This window comes from Euwallacea fornicatus, chromosome 2, assembly GCF_040115645.1.
Source record: "Euwallacea fornicatus isolate EFF26 chromosome 2, ASM4011564v1, whole genome shotgun sequence".
In the NCBI taxonomy this organism is placed as follows: domain Eukaryota; kingdom Metazoa; phylum Arthropoda; class Insecta; order Coleoptera; family Curculionidae; genus Euwallacea; species Euwallacea fornicatus.
Window position 1 is genome coordinate 5,614,717 of NC_089542.1, and position 26,888 is coordinate 5,641,604.

A 26,888-nucleotide genomic window follows, 5' to 3' on the forward strand; every position below is an offset into this window, starting at 1 on the left:
AAGTGGGTTTAGTTGAGGTAGAAAAGGTCCTTGTCGCTAAGAGTTGTAAGTGTAAGAGCAATAGTTTCTGCCGGGAAGTGACTGGAGATTTAACAGAAACATACTTTCTGAGGTTAAGTAGTGAAATTTTCATTTTCCGCCTTAGATCTCTCCCTTTTGCACAAACTTCAAGCAACATACGTAATTCTGTTTCCCTCTTAGACTTCAGTCCTTTATCAGCGCCTTTGCTGTGAGATGCATTTAGCATATCTCTGTTCTACAAAGTCTTTAAAACTTGACTAATGATTGAAAATATGTATCATGAGGTGACATATCAGTATCTTGACTAAGTTTTCTTGTTTTATAAAAAAAAAATTATTACATCAGAAAAACAAAGGAATAAAACACTACTTGTAGTAATTAATTGTAATTTAATGTTCAAAGCATTTGCTCAAAATATCTTCCGCCGTTATCCAAACACAACGTTGTCCTTTACATTAATGATCTGACCTGAACACACGGGTCTCGCCTATTTGATTGCATTAGACCAACAGTACGAGCTCTCAAATTATATATGTGTATGTCGGAGATTTATTAGTTCTTAAGTTTTAAATGTAAAATTTGAGTTAGCAATAAGGCTGAAGAGCAGGTTGACAGGTTTATCGTGGAGATAAAGCACTGTCGAACGAGGTCACCATTACCGACGCAATTAAGGGCCATGTGTGCAGTTTCGGTCCGTGGGAAAACTAGGACGAACAGGTACCATCCCTTAAGTCAAGAGGACCACGGGGGATGGGAACTGTGAAGAAGGCAGTAATTGAAAAGAAGGGAAAGGTTGCGGTCGAGTAGTGGTGAATTCGTTAGCCTTGCCTTACTATCAATTTACTTAATAAAACATCAAAATTATCAATGATGGAGAATATTCCTAACGTTTCCCCGACATCAGAAGTGGGATCGGACGCGCATCTAGTGATTTCTCAAGAACAGTGGCGTAGTTTATTAGACGCACAAAAAGAAAATACGTTGCAGTTAATCAACGCGATGAAAGCCGCGCAACCGGTGAAAAACAACGCGAATGTGACTCTACCTAAGTTTGACCCGGAAAAGTTTGGAGCCGAACCACTAGCCTGGTGTGCAGCAGTGGACATGTGTATGGGAGAAAATCCATTGGAGGGAAGTAATCTGATAATTACACTTAGTAAAGCCCTGGAAGGAAGTGCGTCTCAATGGCTCCCTGAAATTTGTTTTTCGGGCATCACTTGGTCACAATTTAAGGACCTATTCATTGAACGTTTTGAAGGCGCTGAAACACCGGCTGCCAAGTTGACAGCTATCCTGAATAGTAAACCGAAAGAAGGAGAATGTCTATCGATATATGGAACACGCTTGATGAATTCGTTAATGACTAGATGGAAATCCATGACGACCGAAGAAATCGCAATAGCCACAGTGCTGACCCATATGGCAAAGTTTGATGGACGATTGCAACGTACACTATTTACTACAAAAATTACGACGAGAACACAGTTGCAACAAGAACTGAAAGCCTTTTCGTATGGAAAACGGAAAATACCCGAACTATCGACGGAGATAGATTCAAAAAAACCCAAAGTAATAAGCGTCAGGTGCCATCGTTGTGGAAAACTTGGCCACAAAATCGCCGACTGCCGTTTCAAAAGGCAAGAAAGAAATGGTTCGGATACAAGGATATCAACAAATTTCAATCACAAAGACTCAGTGACTTGCTTTAAATGCGGTGAGGTTGGACACATCTCGACAAGATGTACTAACCATGAAGCGAGGGCATCAACATCTTCTGGAAAGAAAGAGGCCAATGTGAAGCGGGTCAATATGTGTCATATCTCTGGACCAACTGGCACTTTGATTCATTCGGGTGAGACGTATCATTTTTATTTTGATTCTGGGGCAGATTGTTCATTGATGGTAGAAAAAGTAGCTAGTAAATTCCATGGTAAAAGATTTGATAAAGTAGTAACGCTAAAGGGCATAGGTAATGCTACTGTATTTAGTACAATTCAGATTCGAGCTGAAGTAATTATAAATGGAATTTTAATTGAAATTTTGTTTCACGTAATACCAGACACATACTTGAATTGTAATATAATGATTGGTCGTGAAATTCTTAGCCAAGGTTTTAACGTTGCCATGACAAATGATAGGGTTGATCTTTTTACATCTTTATCCGTTAGTGCATGTGTAGCGAAAGTAAACAGTGACAAATTTGATTTGAACGAAATAGAAACCGATGTTACTGGCAAAGACAGATCCTTCTTAATAAGCGTATTATCAGAATTTTCTGATTATTTTATTAAGCAGATTCCGCGTACACGAGTGTCGACTGGAAAATTGAAAATTCGGCTAGTCGATTCTAATAAAACCGTGCAGAGAAGGGCGTACCGCCTCAGTCCAGACGAAAAACAGATAGTTAGGAATAGAATTGACGAACTACTAGAAGCAGGTGTAATTCGGCCTAGTTGTTCCCCATTTTCGAGCCCAATGTTGCTTGTCAAAAAGAAAGACGGCTCGCACCGTCTATGTGTAGATTACCGCGAATTAAATGCGAATACGGTTTCTGACAAATTCCCATTACCGCTTATTTCTGAGCAGATCGCTAGGTTATCTGGCTCAAAATACTTTACATGTCTGGACATGGCGAGCGGGTTTCATCAGATTCCTGTGCACGAAGATTCAATTGAACGAACGGCTTTTGTTACTCCGGAGGGTCAGTATGAGTGGTTAGCTATGCCTTTTGGCTTAAAAAATGCTCCGGCTGTTTTTCAACGAGCTGTGATAAATGCGCTGGGAGATCTAGCATATTCATATGTCGTAGTGTACATGGATGATATCATGATTTTGGGAACAACAGTGGATGAATCAATCGCACGGATGAGAACAGTATTAGAAAGATTCACAAAAGCCGGATTTTCTTTCAATATAAAAAAATGCTCTTTTCTCAAAAGTACTGTCCAATATTTGGGTTATGAAGTCAGTAATGGCGAAGTCCGGCCAAACGCGAGGAAAATTCAAGCTTTGACCTCCTTGCCACCGCCACAAACCGTCACCCAGTTAAGACAATTCATCGGATTATCTTCGTATTTCAGAAAATTTATCCCTAAATTCTCACAGATGATGAAATCTCTTTATCAAATGACTTCGTGTAAAAAGGACTTCCAGTGGAAGCCTGAACATGAATCTATTCGCAAACAAGTGATTTCATTGTTGACTAACGAACCTGTTTTGATGATATTTGATCCACAATATCCTATTGAATTGTATACGGATGCAAGTGCAGATGGTTATGGGGCAATACTTATACAAAAAGTAGACAGTTTACCGCGAGTTGTAGAATATTTTAGTAAGAGGACCTCAAACACGGAATCTAAATATCATTCTTACGAATTAGAGACTTTGGCGGTAGTGAACGCTATTAAACATTTCAGGCACTATTTGCAAGGACGACGATTTACTGTATTTACCGATTGTAATTCACTAAAATCTTCGCGAAACAAGCTCGATTTGACACCTAGAGTACATCGATGGTGGGCATTCTTGCAAGCGTATGATTTTGATATCGAATATAGGGAAGGAAAACGAATGGCTCATGCTGATTTCTTTTCCCGAAACCAAGTTCCGATAAATCAGAATCGTCCGGAGAGATCTCATAGTAGGGTAGTAGAGAAACGGGTAAATCTTGCTAAAATTTCGAGTAACTGGTTGCTAGCGGAACAGCGTAAAGATGGAGAACTAGTAGCGTTAGTATCTAAGATTCAAAATAATGAATTACCTGAAACTATTGCAAAAACTTATGAAATAAGGACAGGAATAGTACATCGGAAAATTCAACGAAATGGAAGAAGTAGGTGTCTACCTATCATTCCTCGCGCTTTTAGATGGTCTGTGATCAACCAGGTACACGAATCGATTATGCATTTGGGCTGGGACAAAACTCTGGACAAAGTTTACGAGCATTATTGGTTCGAACACATGACAAAGTATGTGCGTAAATTCGTCGATAACTGCATCACATGCAAATTATCGAAATCAAGTACAGGGAAAATTCAGTCAGAACTTCATCCTATCCCAAAAGTAGCAATTCCGTGGCATACTATACACCTGGATATAACGGGAAAATTAAGTGGGAAGAGTGACCTGAAAGAATATGTAATAGTTGCAGTAGATGCGTTCACCAAATATACCCTTCTATACCACACCTTAAAAATTGATTCTAGTAGTTGTATCAAAGCTATAAAATTTGCTATTTCACTGTTTGGTGTACCGGTGCGAATAATTGCTGATCAGGGAAGGTGTTTCTCGAGTAAGGAATTTCGTGAATTTTGTTCCTTGCAAAGTATAAAATTACACTTGGTAGCAACTGGTACTAGTAGGGCTAATGGGCAAGTAGAAAGGGTTATGAGTACGCTCAAAAATATGATGACGGCTATTGAAACTAGTGATAGGTCTTGGCAAGACGCGCTGGAAGACATCCAATTGGCTTTGAATTGCACGATCCATCGTTCTATAAAGGCTACTCCTTTGGAATTATTAGTTGGAAGGGTTGCTCGACCGTTAGGATTAGTAGTAGATAGTGTAGACAATGATAATTTAACCTGTAACATTGAGGAACTTAGGAATAGGGCAGTAAAAGCCATGAAGAATGTAGCCGATTATGATAAGCTAAGATTTGATCGGGTAAGGGCAAAAATAATTAGACATAAAGTTGGGGATTTTGTTTTACTCAAAAACGAGGAAAGACACCAGACAAAACTTGACCCAAAATTCAAAGGGCCTTTCTTAATAACTGAAGTATTAGAAGGCGATCGGTATGCTTTGAAATCGTTAAGTAACAATCGAACATATAAATATGCACATGAGAGTTTACGAAAGATGCCCGAAAGTAATATTCCCATGGAGTTTGAAAACGTTGAAAGAGACGTTAGTGGAGAAAACGTTGAAAGAGACGTTAGTGGAGAAAACGTTGAAAGAGACGTTAGTGGAGAAAACGTTGAAAGAGACGTTAGTGGAGAAAACGTTGAAAGAGACGTTAGTGTGGAAAACGTTGAAAGAGACGTTAGTGAGGAAAACGTTGAAAGAGACGTTAGTGAGTAGAACGTTGAAAGAGACGTTGTATTAGCAGACACTGGGGTAGCTTTACATATGTCTTACTGCAACTGCAAGTAACATCAGTCGAATGTTGTTTATTGCGCAGTGGGTAGGAGACAGCGTAGAGAAGTTATGTGTCGGAGAGAGAGAGAAAGAGAGAGAGAGAGAGTAGTTCAAGGGATATTACTAGGGGATCTGTATTCTCTTGTGTTGATGGAAAAAAAAAAGGAAACAGTTGAATTTGGGAAATGTTTTGTCTAAACAAAATAGGGAAATTATTCGAATTGAACTGATTGTCGTCTTTGAATTTTAGAATCACCCGAGGACGAGTGAAATGTCAGGTTGGCCGTGTCGGAGATTTATTAGTTCTTAAGTTTTAAATGTAAAATTTGAGTTAGCAATAAGGCTGAAGAGCAGGTTGACAGGTTTATCGTGGAGATAAAGCACTGTCGAACGAGGTCACCATTACCGACGCAATTAAGGGCCATGTGTGCAGTTTCGGTCCGTGGGAAAACTAGGACGAACAGGTACCATCCCTTAAGTCAAGAGGACCACGGGGGATGGGAACTGTGAAGAAGGCAGTAATTGAAAAGAAGGGAAAGGTTGCGGTCGAGTAGTGGTGAATTCGTTAGCCTTGCCTTACTATCAATTTACTTAATAAAACATCAAAATTATCAATGATGGAGAATATTCCTAACGTTTCCCCGACATGTACATACGTAATTTGGCGGATCATTATACCTAGAGCTTCTAAATGGCCCCAAATAAAAAAATCGCAGGGATTTAAATCAGGTAGCCGGGCTGGCCATTCTATTTGACCAAACAAAAAATTAATAGCGGTTTTTTTTTAATTAAAAGGGAAATGTCCGAAATGGTATTTTACTTGATGGTTAAATCATACAGAGCATGTTTTTCTTATTTCGCTTTTCTGATTGAAATAATTTTTTTTATAAAATAAGGATTTTTTTAACGAAATCTTTCTTCTCCAACCCCAGTAAAATTTGATATGTCTGTATACGTAAATAAGTCTAGGTTCCATAAAACAACTCGTAACTACAGCGCCACATTTGAAAAATAAAAATTGGACTTCGTTGGGCTGTTATGGGGCAAAAAAAGCTCAAGTCCATCAGAAAATGAACACAAATTAGACCTGGATCTTTTACTTCTGACGTTTGTTGATAGGAAAATTATTTAAACAAGTATTGCCGGTATTCCATATATGTATGTAAGATTCGCGGTTCAAGGGCGGAGAGAAAAAACACAATTCTCAGAGCACTTCTTTATTCTCCGTGAACCAAAAATGGAATCCCGATACAACCCGGTATCCATACACAGAACACATCCCTTCTTCGTGAGAGAACCGATAAGATGGAAGGGCTGTTCACCCTTTTTCCCACGGGTACCAAACCCCTAAACGTCATTCTCACCTACGCTAAAGGTATTTATAAACAACCCTCTCTTTCCACGCTAATCTGAGGAAGAGTTTGGTACCAAAAGCCTGTACCACTTTCAGATAATGCCAATTAATGGTCTTAACATAAACAAGAAATGCGAAGATATTCATGACAGCCCTTTTACCGTTTCCTCGCACTTATCTTGGGAGGAATTTAGAGCCTGAACCCCATGATATTTTCAAATAATTGATTAATTGTTTCAGCATGGACAAAGGATGCTCACATGTACATACATACATGACGGACCCTGTATTATACTCAAAACGAAGCAATTTCTTTAAAGCACATTTTGTGTGCATGTGTACAAAACTGCTGACTGTTACGAGTCGAAACATGAAGAAAGCGACTATATGGCCAGTAGTAATACTGTTGCTATAAACGTTGAAAATTGTTATAGGTGAAAGTTGTGCAGCCAAAGAGCGAGTTGCTGCGTCATTTAGTTCATTCGGTAATTCCCCTGAGTAAGGGGAAAGACTGGCCGATCAACTTTTTTTCCGAGTGTTATATTTGTGTTGGTTTGTCGATTTATGTATTTGACATTGTAAAATTTAGGTAATACGTTATTAAATACGACAAAGTTTCAGAATTTTCTAAAGATAATATAAATAACAGAATTTTGTAGAAATTTTAATGAGTTGAAATGTATTTTAATCATTTTTTCACGTGTAGATTTATAGGGTAAAGAAAGAACGAATGGACGAGGGAAACATGCGACCTCGGATAGGCCATAGTGTAGGGCCGGCACGTGTCGGTTCACTTTGTTATCCCTGATCTCGCTGTGCATAGAGTTGGAACAGCACCGAAACATATAGTATTTGAGATAAGTACTTACCAGGTACCGGATTTTTGCCAACTAGCACGCTGCATGCCATGAACAATTGAGCAGTGATACAGGACCGTCCGCTTTATAATAGACCGCCATGATAGAACAGTCGCTATTTTGGAGATCTCCACGATCTGCTCAGCCACTGTTCCAGAGACCACTTTATAGCCAAATTTTAATAACTTTCTTTAAAAAATTTCATAACTTAGACCCCAAAGACCGTTTTAACCATTAACCAAAGCCCATAGAGAATAATGGATTTCTGTGTCTAAAACAAGGCATAAGAGCTCCTACAAAAAAATATAAGAGTGGTTTTAATAACATTATGGTTTTTCCGATACCAAGGGGCATAGATTAAGGGCAAAAAAGGGCCCAAATGCACCATTTGCAATAATCTTTTCAGGCTATTAATCGCGTAGCTGCGAGATACATTTTAAACATGTCCATAAATCATTTTTTACCTAATTCGAAAAATTTCGCCTCATTTTATTACACTACATTAACTTGCATTCATGTCAAACGAATTATAAAGCTAAATGGCTTTTTTTTAGATTTAATGGCGAGAAAAAAGCTCAGTGTTACGAAAATGTACTAATAGTATTAATATTTAAAATTACCTTCAGGGAACTTCAGTGGTAATTCCAAAAGTTGACAAAAGAGATTTGGAGAAATCTCTGCACACTGTAAACATTTTACAGCAACGATGCAATTGCAATTTAAATAATGCATTGCCGCAGTAACTTTGCAACTTTTATCACGTATAGAATTCTCCTTTGGGGACAATAAAAGAACTGTATAGTATGTATGCAATAAAATCTTTGAAAACAATATGGTTGCGTAAACGAATAATTTATACATTACCTGCACTGCAGGAGCTTATCAGGACCCTGTATGCTTGCCTAGGGCTAAAAGACCTGGATAATACCTGGATTTGAATAATATTCAATTTAAACCAGGAAAGAGAGGACATTTTTCTCAACGACAACGTCAGGTAACGACTTATTTAAGCGCTCGTTGGAGTTTTCCAGGGCCGGGAAATGTTATTTATGCGATCAATCATTTGCTGAGGGATGGTGGTTTCACCCCAAGGAGGATTCAGGATTTCGTACCTTTAATTTGGGAAAATACTAAAAATAGCTCTTTTGAGCCAAAAAATGGCGTAAACCAAAATTAATTTTTTTTTAAACGAGCCTTAACATTAATTAACCCAGAACCTGTGGTAAAGTTTTATTTTTACTCGTTTAAACAATTACATAATAATTTTTTAACAATGTTAATCAGAGACTTGTGTGGAATTGCTCCATAGCCAAATTAGTAGAATAAAACCTCTAATGGAATGAACATCAAAATAAATGAGTGGTATCTCTAAGAGACGATATTCAAACATTTATTATGTATCAAAAGCCAGTGATATCCGAATACAAAGTTTCAAGTTTAGGAAAGCTTAATTTTCCACCTTTCTCATCTAAAATGAAAAAAAAACTCAAAAGAAACGTGTTCCTTCCCGTCCCTTATTTCCCTACAAGAGTGCGTCGCATAAATACATTAAAAAAGCCCTAATCCATCATGGTATACGTGATCGCAAACATTTTCGGAATATTTTGTTTCAGACCAAACTTTATTAGAAGTGATGTATCGCTTTAAAGGACTTCTCCTTGACTTGCAATCAGCAATTCAAAAGATCGAAAAACGACACTTTCAGTTTATTAAAGAGTACTAAATTAAATTTCCTTAATGATGATGGTGATAATATGGTTGATCAAATATTATTAATAATGCTCTGTTTGCACAAAGAAGGATCACTAGCGAGCATTACGTATTCCAATACCATCCATCAATATTTGATAAACTTGATTGAAAGACAGAAGTATGTCGTATATAATTTTCAAAAATACGTAACACTAGGAAAATAGGAAACATTCTGTAACCTTGTAATGTGAGATAAAAAAAAGTGCCTTATTGCTATTTTTCCTTATTAATAGGTATAATTCTTGTTAGGAATACTAATATAAAAAGTAAGCGTATTGTATACTGTAAAGGACACTAAAATCTATGTACAAAATTGATCCCAACTCTTTTGTCGGTCAAATCGTTACCTCTAGGCCCTCCAATATGATAGCTCAAGCCTCCTCCTAGGTTCAAAGTGGACTCTTGTATTCCGTTGCGATGTTTCCATACCGGAACCATTGCATCTACACTTATATCATGTCCGAATCTCCTATGATGCGCATAAGACAATCCACCGCCAGATCCTAAAGAAAGAGAAATTACCTTAAAATCAAAATCTTTAAAAAAATTTCAGTTATAGAGAGGAATGTTGTTTACGTATTGAAAAAATGGTACTTTGATTGTAAAGTAAACAAAAACGGCCCCAACGGATTTTTAATAGCACTTTAAATTTACAGTTTAAACAATTCCAAAACTTTGCTATGTTTATGCAAAAATCAACACTGCATGCCAATAACTTGACATTGAGTGTCCCTTGGCTTAACAAAATGTTTCGCTTCCGCTCCACTAAAACAGAGGCATACTGAATCATCATTATTTTTTATGAACGTCCTAAATGTAATTTTTTAATTTTGAAAAATTCTCTAAGCCGAAAACACTCTGCACGCCTATGACATTGTTTCCACAAATTGGACTGTTGATTGAGTGGTGTTTTATGGAAACTGAGGAAAGAGGTTTCGATTGTATTAAAAGCAGAGAGATCCATACTATCAACATATTAAATTTTGGAGAGCTTTTATGCCAAAAATACATCACGCCCGATTATGATTTTGGTTTCAGAGTTTGGGATGAGTATTTCTAAGGTACTGAAAATTAGTATTTTGAATAAGTGCATCTATGTATAATACAGGGCGTTTAAAAAATTCGCGGCGATATTTAAGGGAGTGATTTGTCAGATCACTTTATGAAAAAAAATTCCTATCAACATAAATGTATTGTTTCCAAGATAGAGGGTACCAATTTTTTTTAATAACGGTTTTTGACAAATATTTTCAAATATCTTTTGACTGATTTTTTTGAAATTTAGTAGCATTATTAATAGTATAAGAGGCTGATTTGGCCCTAACTAGATTGAATTTATTAAACTCAGTTGCGTCAGGGGGGGGGGGGGGACCTTAAACAAATTTATTGAGAGGCAAATGTATGTCACTGACTTCAATTAAATTTCGATATTTTTTTCAGATGAAGCAACTAAAAATACAACTTTTTTGTCTCTTGAATTTTCGTCGTATCTTTTGCTTCGTTTACGAGACAAAAAATAAAAACAATTTTATTGTATTTATGGTAACAGTACCGTAAACGGTTTTCGCTCCGATCGTTCTGATTTTTTAATTTGTTATTCTAAAGGTAATTTTGAACAACTTTTCAAAAGGGGCAAGGGCGTACAAATGCCTCTTTCACACTTTTTCTTAGGTTGAACATTTTTCTAAATCCAACGGTCTTACGGGATCGTGGAGCGAATAGGGGTGCTGGGTGGGGTAAACTGCTTCACTATGGGTATGTAATATTTTGTTGTTGCTTTAAAGATCTGAAACGTTGTTGATAATTACCTCACTCAGCACTCCAATTCGCTCCATGAATCCCGAAAGACACTTCACTTAATCGACTAAAATACTAGCGTGGCTCCTGCGCAAGAAAGATACACAAAAATTTTACAATTTTATTTTAATTGCAATCGCAAATGAAAAAAAATATACATTCTGATCAAAATAAGTAAATGAGAAACATATTGCTTGATAAGAATTGAAACTAAATGAAATAAATTTCCTTTGCTGAGGTGATCCGAACTAACCTGAACTAAATGAAATAAATTTCCTTACTGAGGTGGATGTAACTAATGTTGTCGAATTGATAAATTCAAAAATGATTATTTGGATGAAAAATGGAAATGTGTTACCTTACCTTACCTCACCTTACCTTATCTTAGTCTACCTTACCCCACCCAGCATCCCTATTCGCTCCACGATCCCGTAAGACAGTTGAATTTGGAAAAATGTTCAACCTAAAAAAAAAGTGTGAAAGAGGCATTTGCGCGGCCTTGTGCTTTTAGAAAAGTTGTTCAAAATGACCTTTAGAATAACATATTAAAAAATCAGAACGATCGGAGCGAAAACCGTTTACGGTATAATTACCGTATTTATTATACAAAAACATTTTCAAAACATTCAAGGGTATATTCCCTTATTCCCTAAGTACACTTTGTACTTTGATCATTTTTAAAAATGTTTAAAAATCGGTCAAAAGATATTTGAATTTTTTTCCAAAAACTGTTATTAAAAAAAACTGCACTGTATCTTGGAAACAATATGTGTCCAGACCTATGTTTATAGTAACCTTTTTTCATAAAACGACCTAAACAAACACTCTCTTAAATATTGTCGCGTCTTTTTTAAACACCCTGTATACAGAGTATTTCACCGAAAGGTTTAATTTAGTATTTCAAAGGTCCAAAAATCGCATTTGCCGCATTAGACACCTTGCATATTTTGACATATTTGAAAAGTATATAAAGAACATATATTTTTCGTGTCTAATCCTATATCTATTTCTAATTGTTAATGAGTCACAAAGGCACTGAGCGAAGCTTTCAACTTTCCAACTAGTGACCTCTGTATCTATATTTACTTACCATCTTGATACTGCATCCCCAAAGTCCCTTGCTGCAAATCTTTGTTGCCACTTCCTCCTCCATAAAATTGAGGCTGTTCCCTGTACATTTATTTAAATTTCCAAATAAAGTAAAATATGCCCTATTTTCCTGAAGCCGCACTTACCGTCTTTGCCGATATAAAACCGGAGAAATTTCCTCGTCGTGCTGATCGAGAGGTAGCACAGCCCTGCAAAGGGCGAACCCAGCAAATAAAAATATGACGGCCGACCTCATTGTTCGTGATACAAGCTCACTTGAAATTCACTGAATGCCGAATGCATCCCCGTCAATTTGATCTCATTTTATAGTGGAGTTTTGCTGATTGATGCTGTAGTTTACCATCTAAAAAGTCCCGAGCTGGGACGGGGACAAACAACACGCAGTTTCGATGCTAATGTCGAGAAAGTTCTTCGAAGGGCTTCGCAAACTAACATATATGTTAAGGACTTTAAAATTGATTTAAAAAAGAACTTTGTGATTTTGCTGTATTATTCATTTTTCTCCGTGTATATTGTCTTCGTCGTTCAGAATCCTGGCTTAATTAACGTGCAAGTTAATTTGTCATTTCAGAGACTTGAGAATTTTCAATAGTCGTCAAGACATGCAGAATCACGTAAAGTGCAGTCGAGGACTCAACTAAATATGAAACATTTTAAGTTCGACAAAGAAGAATCTAGAAAACCTTTCAGGGCTAACGTAGGCGCTAAGAATACTTATTCAGTGCCCGAAATATGAATTCTTCGTTTTTCGGAGACTATTGGATCAGAAAACCCCGTCATCTCCAAAAATTGAAGACGCAACTCGAGGATTGAATCAACTTTAAAACGAATCGGTGGTGCAATAACAAGACACAGCACAAAAACTAATGCGAAAAGAAGAATTTGATTCTTTTTCCTTCAGAGGACTTAAGAAATTGATACTTGATGATCACCCTATATATCTGCTACATAATGTTCATGTAGTAGATATACAGGGTGATTCATAAGTATGAGATCAAAGTTCTAAGGACGAATCAGTGTTCATCAACATTAGAACCCATTTGAGTATAGGGGCCTACGTCCGAAAATGTCTCCCTAAGGCGCTACAGCCTTATTATGTCTTAAGACAATTATTAAAAGTGTGTTTTATTGCGGTATTTTATTTAATGTTAAGCCAGAACTTCTTAAAAAGGCTCCATTAATAGGTCAACAACAAAGGTGGCTGCAACATGATGGTGCTCCTGTATACCGTTCTATTCAAGTCTGTCAGTATTTGGATCGTCAGTTCAAAAAACATTAAATCGACAAAGATGGTTCAGTTCCATGGCCTCCTGGGACACCCGATCTAGCACCTTCAGATTTCCTTCTGTGAAGACATGTAAAATCACTGGTTAACAAAACGCCAGTGGAAACAGAGCAAGACCTGATTGCCCGAATTACTGCCACATTTGAAGTCGTTAAAGAGGATTATCAATAATTTTTAGTGAAGTCTTCAGAAACCATCTACGTCTTTCAAAGAGGTAAATTGAAGTTTAAGGAGGATATTTTTAAAAAATATTGTGGTGTTACGCTATAATAAATATATTAAAATGAAACGTACCAAACCTCGATAAAACACATTTTTACACATGACTGTCTTATAGTATCTTAACGCCTCAACACCTTAAGGAGACATTTTCACATATTGGTTTTAATACGCAAATCTATTTTATCGTTGAACTGAATAATCTCTAGAAGTTTGATCTAATAGTTCTGAAACACCCAGTATGCGAGGAAGGTAGTGTATTTACGTACGTTTTGATTGCTGATTAAAGAGAAGAGCAGTAATTAACAGTCTGCCGGGAATCCCGTCAAGATGATAAACGTCTAATCTAAGTCACGGTCACGAAAGTTTAATACACATTCGGATAATGTTGTTTGCTAGTTTAACAGTTCTCATTTAGATATGCATAAATGGGGGTTCACCTTCGTGTTATTTATTTCTTTAATGAAGACCAGAAAAATCTCGTCGATCTGAATTTGCGAAATCGTTCGAGTTTGATTTATCCACTGACCTCTATTGATGTTATTGCAACCCCCATCAGAACGAGTCCAATAAACGAGACCCCAATAATACAAAATAAAATAAAGTTTTTATTGTGCCCTCAGCAAGTCTCGAACTCCATTCGAGGGAATGGAAATTTCACTATTTATATTCTGTCTGCCCATAAGAGAGTTTTAAATTCGGTCGATTTCGAGTTGGAGTTACCTGTAGTTGGCCGTTCCGAAACTTTACGTGTCATCTTAAGCCTGACCGTAACCGACCGATATATCCCATCAAGTTCGGCTCGTGACTTGAATTCAACAGACCCTCATATTAAAGAAACTATTCTTATTTCAGATTCGGGATAAAGGGCTTTTGTTTTTCGGGAGCGGCCTGAATCGAAAACACCCTTAATGAAATATATATAGGATTTATTCGGCATTAAATCCAGTGAAAGTTTCAAAGTTCCTCAGAGGAAAACATACTTAAAAATTTATTTCGTAGAACTGAGGAAAAGTGGCACAGTTTGGCAACATTGCTTAGACTTGCTACATTGTGCGAATGGTCAAGCTGCATTCAAAAGTTGTTTGAGATTTAGGGTTTCCCCTTCAAAAATTATATGATGTCGTTAGTTTAGAGATTTGTTTTTTCGTAGTAACATCAAATGGAAATATGTATATATTGTTTTTGCATTAAAATATCTCTTACAATACTTACAAAAAGTGGATAGCTCAAGTCCCTATATGTAATTTGAACGAAATTGTCAAAAAATATATCTAATTGCAACAAACCAGATCTCAAAATTTAGTTTAGTGGTCAAATTAATATTCATATGATTACGGTTTTCCATAAATTTTTCCGCTTTAAGGTCTTGAATTAGGTTTAAACAAATCACATGACCCATTTTTTAAATCCGAATAGACAACCACGAAATGACTTCACGATTTTGGTAAATTTAAACCAAAACAAATTCTATTTTTAAACCTGATCAACAGATTTTCATTCCTTCATCAACGTTTCTCAAACGTTTTTCTTATCTAAAATATAGTTAAGTGTAAACATTCTGCGTTATTTTGATACTTACTATTGTCAACGCTCTTCTAAAAGCTTCCCGATGTTATGTTAGTCGATTCCTAAACAGTTTCTGTTATTTAAAGGGCCTTAACCATTCTTCTGCTTGCATTAAATACAGGAAATCAAAGAAACCATTTTTTCTTGAGAAAGTATGAAAAGAACCGAAAACGGCACTAATAAAACTTTAAATTTATAACGAGATTTATTCGATTTTGTGCTGTTTTTACGTTTGTTTATTGTAGTTCATCTTAGCAGTGACTTATAAGGTATAAAATTACGCTCTACAGTCCAGAGCTTTAGCTCTAACATTTATTACTCAATTTACATAGAGATGAGAAATTTGGAATAGAATTATAGACCCTGTCACTGGGTTTCGTAGCCACAAAAGGACTTGTAATCCTCAGTTTTATTAAAGTTAACTGTTGCGAGCTTTGGATTTGCAATTTGTTGCTGTGGAAAACTATTGTCGACTGTATCTCGTGTGAGAGAAAGCACTGTAATGTAAATAAGCCTATGAAATTACATTTCGTAGTCGTATTTACGTAGTCTCATAGAGGTAAGCGGGCCACCCTGTATAACGATACCTGTATTAAAACCTTCTTTAAACTCTTTCAAAATTTGAAGTTATGGATCATCTCCGGTAGCTTAACGTTGTGCTGTAGGCCTCGCTGTCGATCTCTCTTCTATACGTACGATTTTACGTAAATCGGTCTTTATCCCTCACTCCCTAAATTGACACACAATGCATCAACGATTACAGAGGACGTTGGGAAAGTGTATTACAATGCTGTTTAGGATTAAATAATCTAGGAGGAATAATTAGGGTGTTTATGTTTACACATAGATGCTACATGTTGGAATAACTCTCATAAATATTATAATTTTTAATAATACTTGCAAACTTTCATAACGTTAAGACAGAAGGCTTTGGAACAATGACTTTTTATGTTTTTTAATTAGAAAAGCTTAGTTTTAATAAACAATGCCTCTTCCAAATTCTCTCCCACCCTAATAACATCTAAAGCATATATAAGGGCCATTGGATGTCTCTGAATTGCCCGTAAGAACCTCGGAAGTAGCTCTTAAGAATAGTTCGCCCTGCCTTAGTTCCTCGTCTTAATTACCTTCCCCAGGTGGCCTTTCTGTTAAGACAATATTTTTATGGGCTTTGCCGCAAAACGTCCAATGCTGTACCTAAAAAGATTATTAGCTTCTTTTGAAAATTTTAACTTCAAGTGGGCTTATCCAGTGAAATCCATTAGTCCTAACCGACGGTTATTACTCGAAACGGTCAAGGTATCAGAAACAATCGGACCGGAAAATACTTTATTTTCTTCGCATAAAAACGACCCTTCGAAATTCAGACTGAAATCTTAATGGAGCGGAAGAAGTTCACAAGATCCTTAACGTCCAACCATTCTGCAAAAGGTATAATTAATGATGTTGGCCTCGAATCGAAACTTTTCTTAGTTTTATAGGAATTGGTAAGTTCCTGAGGACTTTTTTCGCTTGATAAGTAATTTCATCTGAGACGTATTACGTCGTTTCCTTGGTAGTAAACCGCAGGAATAGTGTAGTACTCTCGTGAAACAGGGGCGATGAGACGAGGAGTAAAACTCGTAAACCGGAACTTGATAGGCGAAATTAATGTATCCAGGCGGAAAATGTTATTACCTGTTGTCTTCTCGAAAAGTCCAGTTTTACGACATTACAACTACAGGTGAGTTTATTTTCCTATAGGTCGCATTGCAGCCATGTTTAAACAAGCTATACACATACATACATTTTGAACAAATCTATAATTTAAAATATCTGCACTACGCCAATGATTTTTTAAGAGGAAATACTTCTTTATGCTAATATTTTACATCGATTAACAGATCAGATGAAAATCAGTGACGTACAGGCTATACTGGGGAAGTCACACGAGTAGAAGGAATAAAGACATATAGAGAAATCAGAAAAATTAAAAGCAAACAGTACAACAAATCAACTTATAAAAGCACGGAGCTCAAGGTGGGAAACCCCTTAGGAATAGAGAAGAAAGCGGTGAAAGTGATATTGGTGAAAATGGAGGATAAAAAAATCAAAAACAAGCGGTGTTCAGGAGAAGGTACTCGGAATTGATGGAATGTACAGAAGAGTTTGAGTTACTAGAGAAAACGTCCAGCTTTAGATTCCAGATAAAATACTAAGAAATAGGACAGAAAATTGTAAACATACGGCTGACAGATGATGATGAGATTTTATGGAGAAATTTAGAGAGATTAAAGGAGGAAACGATAAAAGAGGAGGAGGTAGTGAGGTATGTCATTAACAATATGAGTATCGAGTGACATAAGAAAAATGAAGGCAGTAATGTTTGATAGTGGCGACACAAAGGTGAATATATACATAACAAAACAAAAAGAAAAAATAGAAGGGAGAACACAAAAGGAAAGGAAGTTATAAGGAAAGAAGAGAAAAAAGCAATAATTAAAACATGCGCATTAATTGTGGATAAAATGTAAGGGGCAGATACGAAGGAAGTAATTCATAAAATAAAGGATTCTATAAAAGATAGGGACAAAAATAAACATATATAAGGGGGCTAAGAACGACAAAATAGGGGAATATATTAGTGACACTAGAGAAAGAGGTGAAGAGTGTCAAGAAGTTCAGGAAAGCCACAGAAGAAAATTAAAAGTTTATGGTGAGAATGTTGAGACTGAACTTAAAGAGAACGGCGATTTACATAAAGGGGAAGGATGCTGCAACAACGAAAGAGGAAGTGGTGGAAGCAATGCTGTTTTAACTGTGGTGGAGACGGGAACGAAAAAATGGAATATAAGGAAAAAGAGACGCGCTATTTGTGTGAGGTGAAGGGGCATGGAACGGCGATAGCAAGATGTGAGATATTTGGGAGGGCATTTGTAATTGCAGGGGAAAGATTAGCGAACGAGAGATGAAAGGAGGGAAGTGTCACCACCACCCCCTAATTAATGCTCGAGGGTGATTCCAAGAGCGATCCAGGGTGAAGAAAAGAGGTTGTTAGTAGGTATCCCCTTCAGGGACGAATCCCGCATAGGTCGGTGGCCAAACCACCATACCGGGTACTTATAAAGATTTTCCTCCCCTAGAAAAAAAGACTGTACTCACAATATTAATGATATTAAAATTCACCAAAAACTACGTGAAGTGAATTTTGTAAAATTTCCAAAATCTAAAAAATCTGTAATGCGCCAATGAACTTTTGGTAGAAAGTATGCGATAAATTTGCTGAAAACTCTCTTATGGGTTTCCATTTTTTACGTTACTGTATTAACGTTTCCAGATACGCGGAAACCTCGAAGAGCAGTGATGCCATTTTAACTCCCTATATTCACCATTGTCGCATTAGACTAAAGCTAATAAAGTAATGTTCAGCTATGGCAAGGAAATGGAGAAGGTAAACCCGGCCTCTGCAACGAAATAATTAATGTAAACGTCTAGTTTATAGTGGGATGTTTACATGCAATTTGCAAGTTTGCAGCTTTAAGTAGATTTACTTCTATACCCGTAAGAATTGAGCCAGTCCGTACTTGAACTTTTTTTCTCACCCTTTGTAATGAAACCATGAAACTTTAAGCAAAATACAATGCGGCTAATTGATAGCCGAGATAGCCATAAAACTTGGTAATTAGAACGGAGGCTGCCAGATAAAGTTTTGAACTTTCCAAAGGCGTCAGTGCAGAGGCGGAACTTGAAGAACCATTAAGTTAACAACGAATCGATTATCTTGTCATTGGCACGCAATGTATCTTTCGAATCTATTTAAATAATTTTGAGCTGGAAAGGACCCAATTTGAGTCCTCGTGTAGGCGACATTTGCTCTTAATGAGCAACGGCAAATGGCAACCTATAACGAGGCAACTTTCCTTCATTAAAGAAAAACATTAGTTTCGTCAAGTTTACAGGAAAACGTAGTTAAGGAAACAAAGTTATGAACTAATGCGAGCCATTCCGGACCCTTAAAATATAACAAGTTTTCACATTTCGAATTATTTAGGAACACCGTCACGGGTGCATCCTTGAACAACGGCTTAAAGCTGTTAAAGTTTCTTTTTAAGTCGCGAACAACTTGTCCTGGGAATTACTAAACGTTTTTCTTAAAGTCCCTTGTGTTTTTACTTTTTGGATTGTCCTAATTTCTGCGTTCATCGCCGAAATTCCAACTATAATTGACCGTTGTTTCGAGAAAAGTTACCCCAAAAATGCCAGTTTTGGAGCAGTTTTCATAAAATGTTTCAAACCTTATTTAAAATTTAAAACTTCATCTTCGCCTCTCCTCATATATCTTAAGGTTTATTATGTAAAATAATGGACCCTCCTTTAAGTTATCCTGAAAATTTCGGTGGTCGATTTAGATGATTAAAATGCTACTTAATCTGTAGTGTAGATATACATAATTTAGAATATTTTCTTAGCCTTCATATATCAGCAGGTATGTTTTAAAAACCCTTTATACTTCCTGGTCTAGGATTCACTCTAATGCTGCAGTAATACTTATTGGGTCATTTAGGTATCTGTTAATTTATTCACGTCAAATCTAGGATTCCCACATATGGTGTATAATTGTCTTTAGTCAGCATTTTATTATATAAATCAGCATCCAACAGATAATAGTAAATAAAGAAGCAACAAAATGAGAACAAAATCGAGCAAGCCACCAACAGGCAATGACGAAAAACCACCTATTATAGACGGATCTACTGAGTATATCTACTATACGAGTATATAAAGCATACATCATTTCGACGTTATTCCCTAAAGACCATTAACTTTACAAATTCGAGAATATGGCCTCAGGAATCAATTTATGCTTCTCCTGAGACTTAGAAAAATGTTAAAATAAAATTAGTACCATACTCCTTGACCATAAAACTTTCTAGCAAATCCCAATGGGATATAAATTCCGCCAAATCAAGATTAAAAGTTATAAATCACCCTTGGTAGTTTAATGCTTCATATCAAAGCTCTGTGTTGATCTCACTTCTATACATTTAATTTTTCATAAATCTCTCCTTACCTCGCATCTCTAACAATGGCATACTCTTACTGCCGGCAACACACAATACACCAATAGATGCGGGGATGTTTTATAGGCTCAAGAAATGAATTGAGTCATAAGGAAGTATACGCAAGTGCACGAAGTGAAATGAAATACAGGATGTTTTATTTGATTATAATCATTCATGTTGTTTGTAATCACGAATATACAGGTTGATCTATAAAAAATAATAGTTTGTGTGAAGCAACATCCTATAAGGATATTTGTAAATTCTGTTTTCGAAATCGCTGTTCTTCGAAAATAGTAAATTTCAACGATATGATTCAAGAGAATATTTCTTTTCCGTTCTCGAAAAACAAAGCATTTTTATACACGTAATGGTATTCATCATCTCTATATTTGAGACGAAAAAGAACTTCTTGCCGCCTGGAAGGTAGATTAATCCAAATTTCAAGTATATATTTAAAAAAATCATTCTAACGCTTTGAAACTTCAAAACGATGTGTAATTTCCGAAATAATCCCGGCAGTATATAAGTTCCAAATATGTAAAATATACACAGTATTCGATTTAAAAAATCGACCTTTTAATCTTTAAATACAAAAAAAAATAACATACAATAATTAGTAAATCTTATTAGAAAAATGGTATTTAAAGCTCTGAACCTAAAAAATGGTTAGATAATAATATGCATGAAAAAAATAATCCCCGTGCTACATGCATACTTTCTAAACAGGCAAAAGAAAGAAAATTCAAAGATGAAATCTTTATTTTCAGCTCATTTGAAGGGTGATGAAACCCAAATTTTTTATTTTTAGCAAATTTTATAATAAAATCTATTTACTGCTCTGCAATTCGGAAACTGCATATTTTGCATCAAAATATGCATAAATATATAGGATAATTAATTTAAGAAAATCATGATTTTAGGAAGTAAAGAATGGACAGACTTAAATTTGAATTTAAACGAAATATGTGAAAAATGTCTTTCGCGGAGCATGAACACTTCAACCTGGTTAGAAGTTACTGTGAAAATAAAGAAGCGATATATATTTCTAAAAACGAGACAAACTTAAAAATAACCTAAAATACTTCAGTTTTAATTTTTATGAGATCAATTACATGTTATGAATGCTTTCAGGGTGCTCCAAATTTAAAACGAAAGTTTTATTTTTAGCCGAGATTGAAGAAAAGTGATATCGGTGCTAGAAGCCCAATTTTTATAAACTGGTGAAAACATTTGTATGACTATCGCCGACTCCGAGCTACAAGGTGTTTTTCGAAAACGTGTCTAGCTCTGAACCATTGAGAATACAAAAATGCGGTGTCAGCTTATCGACAACATTTTTCTTTTATATCGGTGAAAAATAGAATTTTTCCTCTAAGTTGAAAATGACCCATTTCTTTTAAAAGCGTTCAACTTGGCATTCTTTGTACATTAAAACAAGTATAAAGATTTTAAATCTCAATCACACTGGAGACCGCAAATCTCAAGACTGGGGCAGTACTGGTGCAACCTGGACGTATTCATATCTGCCAGAGATTTTACTCATAATTTTAACTATTTGAAATTTAAAACTGCTCCTTTCCATCATAATATATCTTAAGGGTTATTATGCACCCTCCCTCAACTTATCTCGAAAATCTTGGTAGTTGATTTATGGACGCAAAATGCTACTCACTTCCTGGAGTATACGTATAATTTTGAATATCTAGTTAACATTCCTCGTTGCGAATCAGGAGAAATGATTCAAAGATCTTAATTACTCCCTCGTCTAAGATTAACTCCATCACATCTACATACGAGACATGCATTAGCAGAATTGATAAAACAGCGACCTCAGTGATTAAACTTTAATTACAGTGACTCAGATATGTTTAGATATATTTACATCAGGACGGGGGTTCCTACAGACGGTGAATTACTCTTTCAATCAGCGCTGTATAACGTATATAAATCGGCCGCATTTACAACGAGAAGTATCAGTCTCTCGAAGCTTAACTAAAAGAAGAAGCAATGAACACTCAAGCCTTCCTTATAGTCTTTGTCGCCACAGTGGGCCTTAGCGCTGCAGTACCGATTCTCGTCGAAGATGAAGAAGGGCAGCAGTACTACCTGATTCCTGCGGCAGACCCTGTGGAAAGTCGCCAAAGAAGGTAAATGTTTTTTTTTTCTGCTTTTATTAAAAAATACCAGTGCTTTATGTATTTTATAATTAACTTAGTAAAATACTGGTCGCAGCATATTTTAAATTTACAATTGTTTACATTTAATGATTTTATCACACAGGCAAAATTTACTCCAGTTAAATAATTGCATGAATGAGTGTATTTAAGCCGTAATACTGACAATTTTTTACATGAATTTCAGGGATGTATTTGGTCAAGGGGGCGGAAATGGAAAGACACAAAGCGGATATGTGGGACTTAACAACCCTAATGGTAAGAGAACTGCCAACTTTACAATGTATTGAATTTAAAGAGAGTTTCTTCTCCAGGATCTGGAGGTAGTGTTGGTTATGGTCATAGTAATGGATACGGTCACACTATTAGTGTGGATGGAAGAGTGCCAGTCTGGTCCAATAAAAATAAATTTGGAGAGTCAACTTTGAACGTTGGAGGTGGAACAACTCACCACTTTGGAGGCCCTGGAGGCAGTCAGAACTTGGACAAACGAGTTGGAATTAATTTCAATCATAGATGGTGATTTTTATTTTTATTTCACTAAGTAAATTATTTATTAATGTAACAAGAACAATCTTTTTGTTTCTGGAAGCGTTTTACGCTACAACTAAAGTAACAAAACAATAGGATTTAAAATGTAATGCAAACAATCATTAAATAAAATATTACAATTATTTAAATAAAATTAGTACCAAAGTTGAGGTATCTACTTGAGATAAACATACCATTTTGAGGCAAAAAAATCTGTGAAGTATCAAAATTTTTGAGAAAAACTTTATTGGTAACCAATACCTAAAAACACACACATTCGGCAAAATCAGAGTTTAAGCTTCCGCCGTAGCTTTCTGTAACATCTGAAGTCTCTCGATCCACCCTTATTTCACACGTTGAATTTTCCTTAAGTGCCAGGCAAGGATCTCGTCTGGATTACCTTTCAAACATAATACAGGGCATTTTATTTGAGTGGTTTCAGTATTTGCATGCTTGAAACAGCAAGAGAAACGACGTGGGTTAATAATACATGTATAAAGGTTAGTGGTTCACGCTCCATTCAATCCTATAAGAAATTTTCGAGCAATATAATTCTGCAATTTGATCACTTAAGCCATTTAAATAATTATTGTACGACTCTGACTTAAGGAGAATGAACATGAAAATCACCAAACTTCTAACAAATTCTTTAGCATTAATTGACTACACATAAATACCGATAGCATAGACTTCATCTAAGTGTAATAAGAAATTTTTGAACAAAAAGAAAATTAATAGACAAATAAAAAATTTTAAAGATGTCGAAATACACTAAACTAATTAAGAAAGATTCGATAAAAATTACGTTTGAGCAACAAGAAGAAGAAATGTGAAAAAAAGGAAAGGTAATGGGACAAAAAAAAAGAAGAAGGGATCAATACACAGTTGAGAAGCAGAAAGTAGTCATATGTGATAAAGATGGATAAACATATACCGAGTGTACATTTAAGAGAGGTTCTAGTAGGATTTTTAAACAAGTCGACGATTGTTGCTAATGGGCTCCGCGGTACGTTTAAAATATGACAAAAAATCCAAACTCGTATTTATTACCTTGATAAAACTGTTCTAATAAAATAAATTTGACAACTTAACAAAGATTCAGCAACTGTAGTCTCATATTTAACCGATGTTGTAACTAATGATTTAGGATATAGCAGTGGTAAATTATTGGAGTTGACCCATTATATAAAACAAAAAAATTTGGCGCGTGTGTATCACTTTACAATTAATATGTGACTGTCCGTTAAAAGTTGTAATTACTACCACTGTACCATGTTTGATGTGCAAGTACATCAACGACGGTCTACTCCGAGTGACAGAACAAAAAGTTTATCTTCTGTCTTTACCGTACTGCACGCGATGAAAAAGGATAGATATTTGATGAGACGTCTCATTTAGCATTGGACAACAGTTAAAATTTCTCAGTGGTGGTAAATGAAAAATTTAACGAACATAAAATTGTTTATTTCTTCGGAAATTTCTAATGTTGATTATATTCTGTTACCGTTTATTAAATTACATGCGAAAAACCCTTAAAGTGGATTCTGCCAAAGTGTGAAAATATGCAAACTGGCTAACTTTCTTTAACGACTGTCGTCGGACAATTAAAATGTAAACCGCACCCGAAGCGCAAAAGTGAACATCAAACTAATTTAACAACAATTTAGGAACACATAATTATGCACCAACCCTAGACATAGCTCGAGGTTAGCGGTGGTTAAAAGCTGATAAAGCTACGTGACCATGTTCTTTAATTAACCGGAAGGCGATAGGGTTAGGTGTTACTTTCCCTTCACATGGGACATATTATGGTAATTGCATGCGGACAAAAGAGTAAAAATCAAATTTAACATTTAAATTACTGCTTTCAACGTGATATAAAACAATACGAGATGAGTCGCCTTTTAAATTGGCTACAAAAGGAATTAGTTTAAATTAAAATTTCTCATTATAAATAGTTCCCGCCATCTTTTTCCGGGTTTAAAATTATGACAATATTTCAAGAAAACGCGAGAATGGCTTGGAAAGAATGGAATATTGTTCGGCTTGCCAACCGCCAACCAAACGTTTAATTTAATTGCGTCCATGTATTTTAGTTTAATCTCAAAGGCATTCCACTTTAAAAAATATAAAATTAGTTTTTGATTGATGAATGCTTGAATATCTAAATTGAAAAACTCCTACCCAAAAGGATAATACAACTCGGATGACAGTAAAGTAGGGAGTTATTCGGGAATGTTTACCTGATGCTAATCCGGGAAGACAAAAGCCCACTCAAGACAAAGCATTCCAATATTGTCCACAGGGTAATACCCGACCGACCGAGACCTTAAGCCCTTCACTGCACATTAATTTAGAATTTAATAAGGGTCTTAACTAAATCACTCTCCTGTCTGTAGTCTTCTTGCCTGTGGAATTGCGGGCTTACCGGGTAAGTCGTGTAGTTAGTCGTAAGTGTTTTGTATTTATTAGCCAGGGTGATATAGGGGGGTTTGGAGGCCGGTTGCACAGGGATTTTAGGATTTTCTCAATTTGGATAACCATGCCCATAGGATTATTAAAGTGAAAATAATCGAAAACGGGAAATACTTACTATTATGATTTTAAGGCGTTTCGAAGCATTTAAATTGCATTATTTCATAAACGGAAGGAGCTCTTCAGTTGAACATTGATGTCGTTCGATAAAAGAAGAAAATACGTACAACTCGATTAATCAATAGACAATGTGAATCAATTTATGGAAGTTTGCCGAATATTAAATATGGTTTTCTTCGCAAAATGATGAAGAACCTCTTAAAGATTCACGCTAATCCGCTGGTTGCGTTGAATCTTATAGAAATAACTGAAGTACAATATAGAACATTATTCTCATAGCTTTATACATCCCTAAAATCAAACTCTCAAAGATCAACAAAATCCGTTTTCGAGCTAACTCAAAAATCCCAATCTCAATCTCGAAACGGTTCACAGTTTATAACTCTCAACAACAACTCCTTTGCGCTTAACTAACTCGCTTCAATGAAACATTTGGTACAGACATAATAGAGGGAAATTTAGAGCCGAAATTTAGGACTAATAATAATAACTCTATAATGACTACCCGTCGAAATTTGTGCTTCTAGTAATGACGAAGTCACAGACTTCCAAGCATAACGTAAGATATAGGCTTCTTTTGCTCATTTCCCCCTAAGTTCCACAAGGTAGATGGTGTGGTTGGGAGAAACATATTTGAACAAATCAATTATTTTAGAATTACCTCCAATTTGGTCAATTTCTTAAATATTGTTTTCAAAAAAATTTAATAATGTGAAATTATTCCATTTTGGATTTTTACTGTTCAAAAATTTGCTCTTAATGATGCGTATTTTATCATATTTTAAGTTCATATAAAATGCGCATTAAATTCTGAAAATTTACTAATCGCGTGTTCCTTGATAAAGTGGCGAACATCATTTTTATGATCTACTCTACCCCCGTGGCGTTATTTTTAATTTATTCCCGCTATGGCCCTGATGTTACATGTAAAACTGTAATTTGACTACTGAACTGCGGAAATATTATTAATCTGTATTTACGTAACAAGCTTGTATTTGCACTTTAATATTCTTGAAAATTAGGCACTTTTATAATGTTTTTTTTCTTTGAGAGTGACTGAACCCTCTTACGTTTCTTTCAGTGTTTTTACAAGTAGATCACTCCAAATTTTAAAAATTTTAAAGAATCCTTATGCTCATTAAACCCAAAGAAATAGTGGCATAAAGTTTGTAACACTTTCAAATGGGATAAAGTAAAAAGCAAAACTATCTTCTAGCTTAGGGAGCTACACCGTCCCTAAAATATATTGCATTGCATAAAAATTTTCCGGATTTGTCCTCAGAGGTATTCTCTGCTGAATGAAAAAATATAAGACTCTTTTGTCAGGTCAACGTTATAAAAAAGTGTCTTGAGATTTTAAGAATTACAGCTCCCTTTAGGGTTGTCCTATTAAAGTAAATTTTTTATACCATATTCGTGGAAGCCTTCCCTAGTCAGATA

The 26,888-nt window shown here is 35.7% G+C and overlaps 2 protein-coding genes across 2 annotated transcripts; one reads left to right on the top strand and one right to left on the bottom strand.

Annotated features, from left to right (window-relative positions):
- Positions 1-8,591: 8,591 nt before the first annotated feature.
- LOC136346571 (uncharacterized) lies at positions 8,592-12,327 on the bottom strand. The gene is made up of 3 exons (XM_066295834.1): positions 12,159-12,327; positions 12,014-12,093; positions 8,592-9,629 (listed from the first exon to the last, which is right to left on the bottom strand). Exons 1-3 carry the CDS (start codon positions 12,266-12,268, stop codon positions 9,421-9,423), a joined length of 399 nt encoding a protein of 132 aa, XP_066151931.1. The 5' UTR covers positions 12,269-12,327; the 3' UTR covers positions 8,592-9,420.
- A 9,769-nt stretch (positions 12,328-22,096) lies between these two features.
- DptB (Diptericin B) lies at positions 22,097-23,018 on the top strand. Its single transcript, XM_066300281.1, has 3 exons — positions 22,097-22,295; positions 22,510-22,580; positions 22,637-23,018. The coding sequence occupies exons 1-3, from the start codon at positions 22,156-22,158 to the stop codon at positions 22,843-22,845; spliced, it is 420 nt and encodes a 139-aa protein (XP_066156378.1). The 5' UTR covers positions 22,097-22,155; the 3' UTR covers positions 22,846-23,018.
- Positions 23,019-26,888: the final 3,870 nt, after the last annotated feature.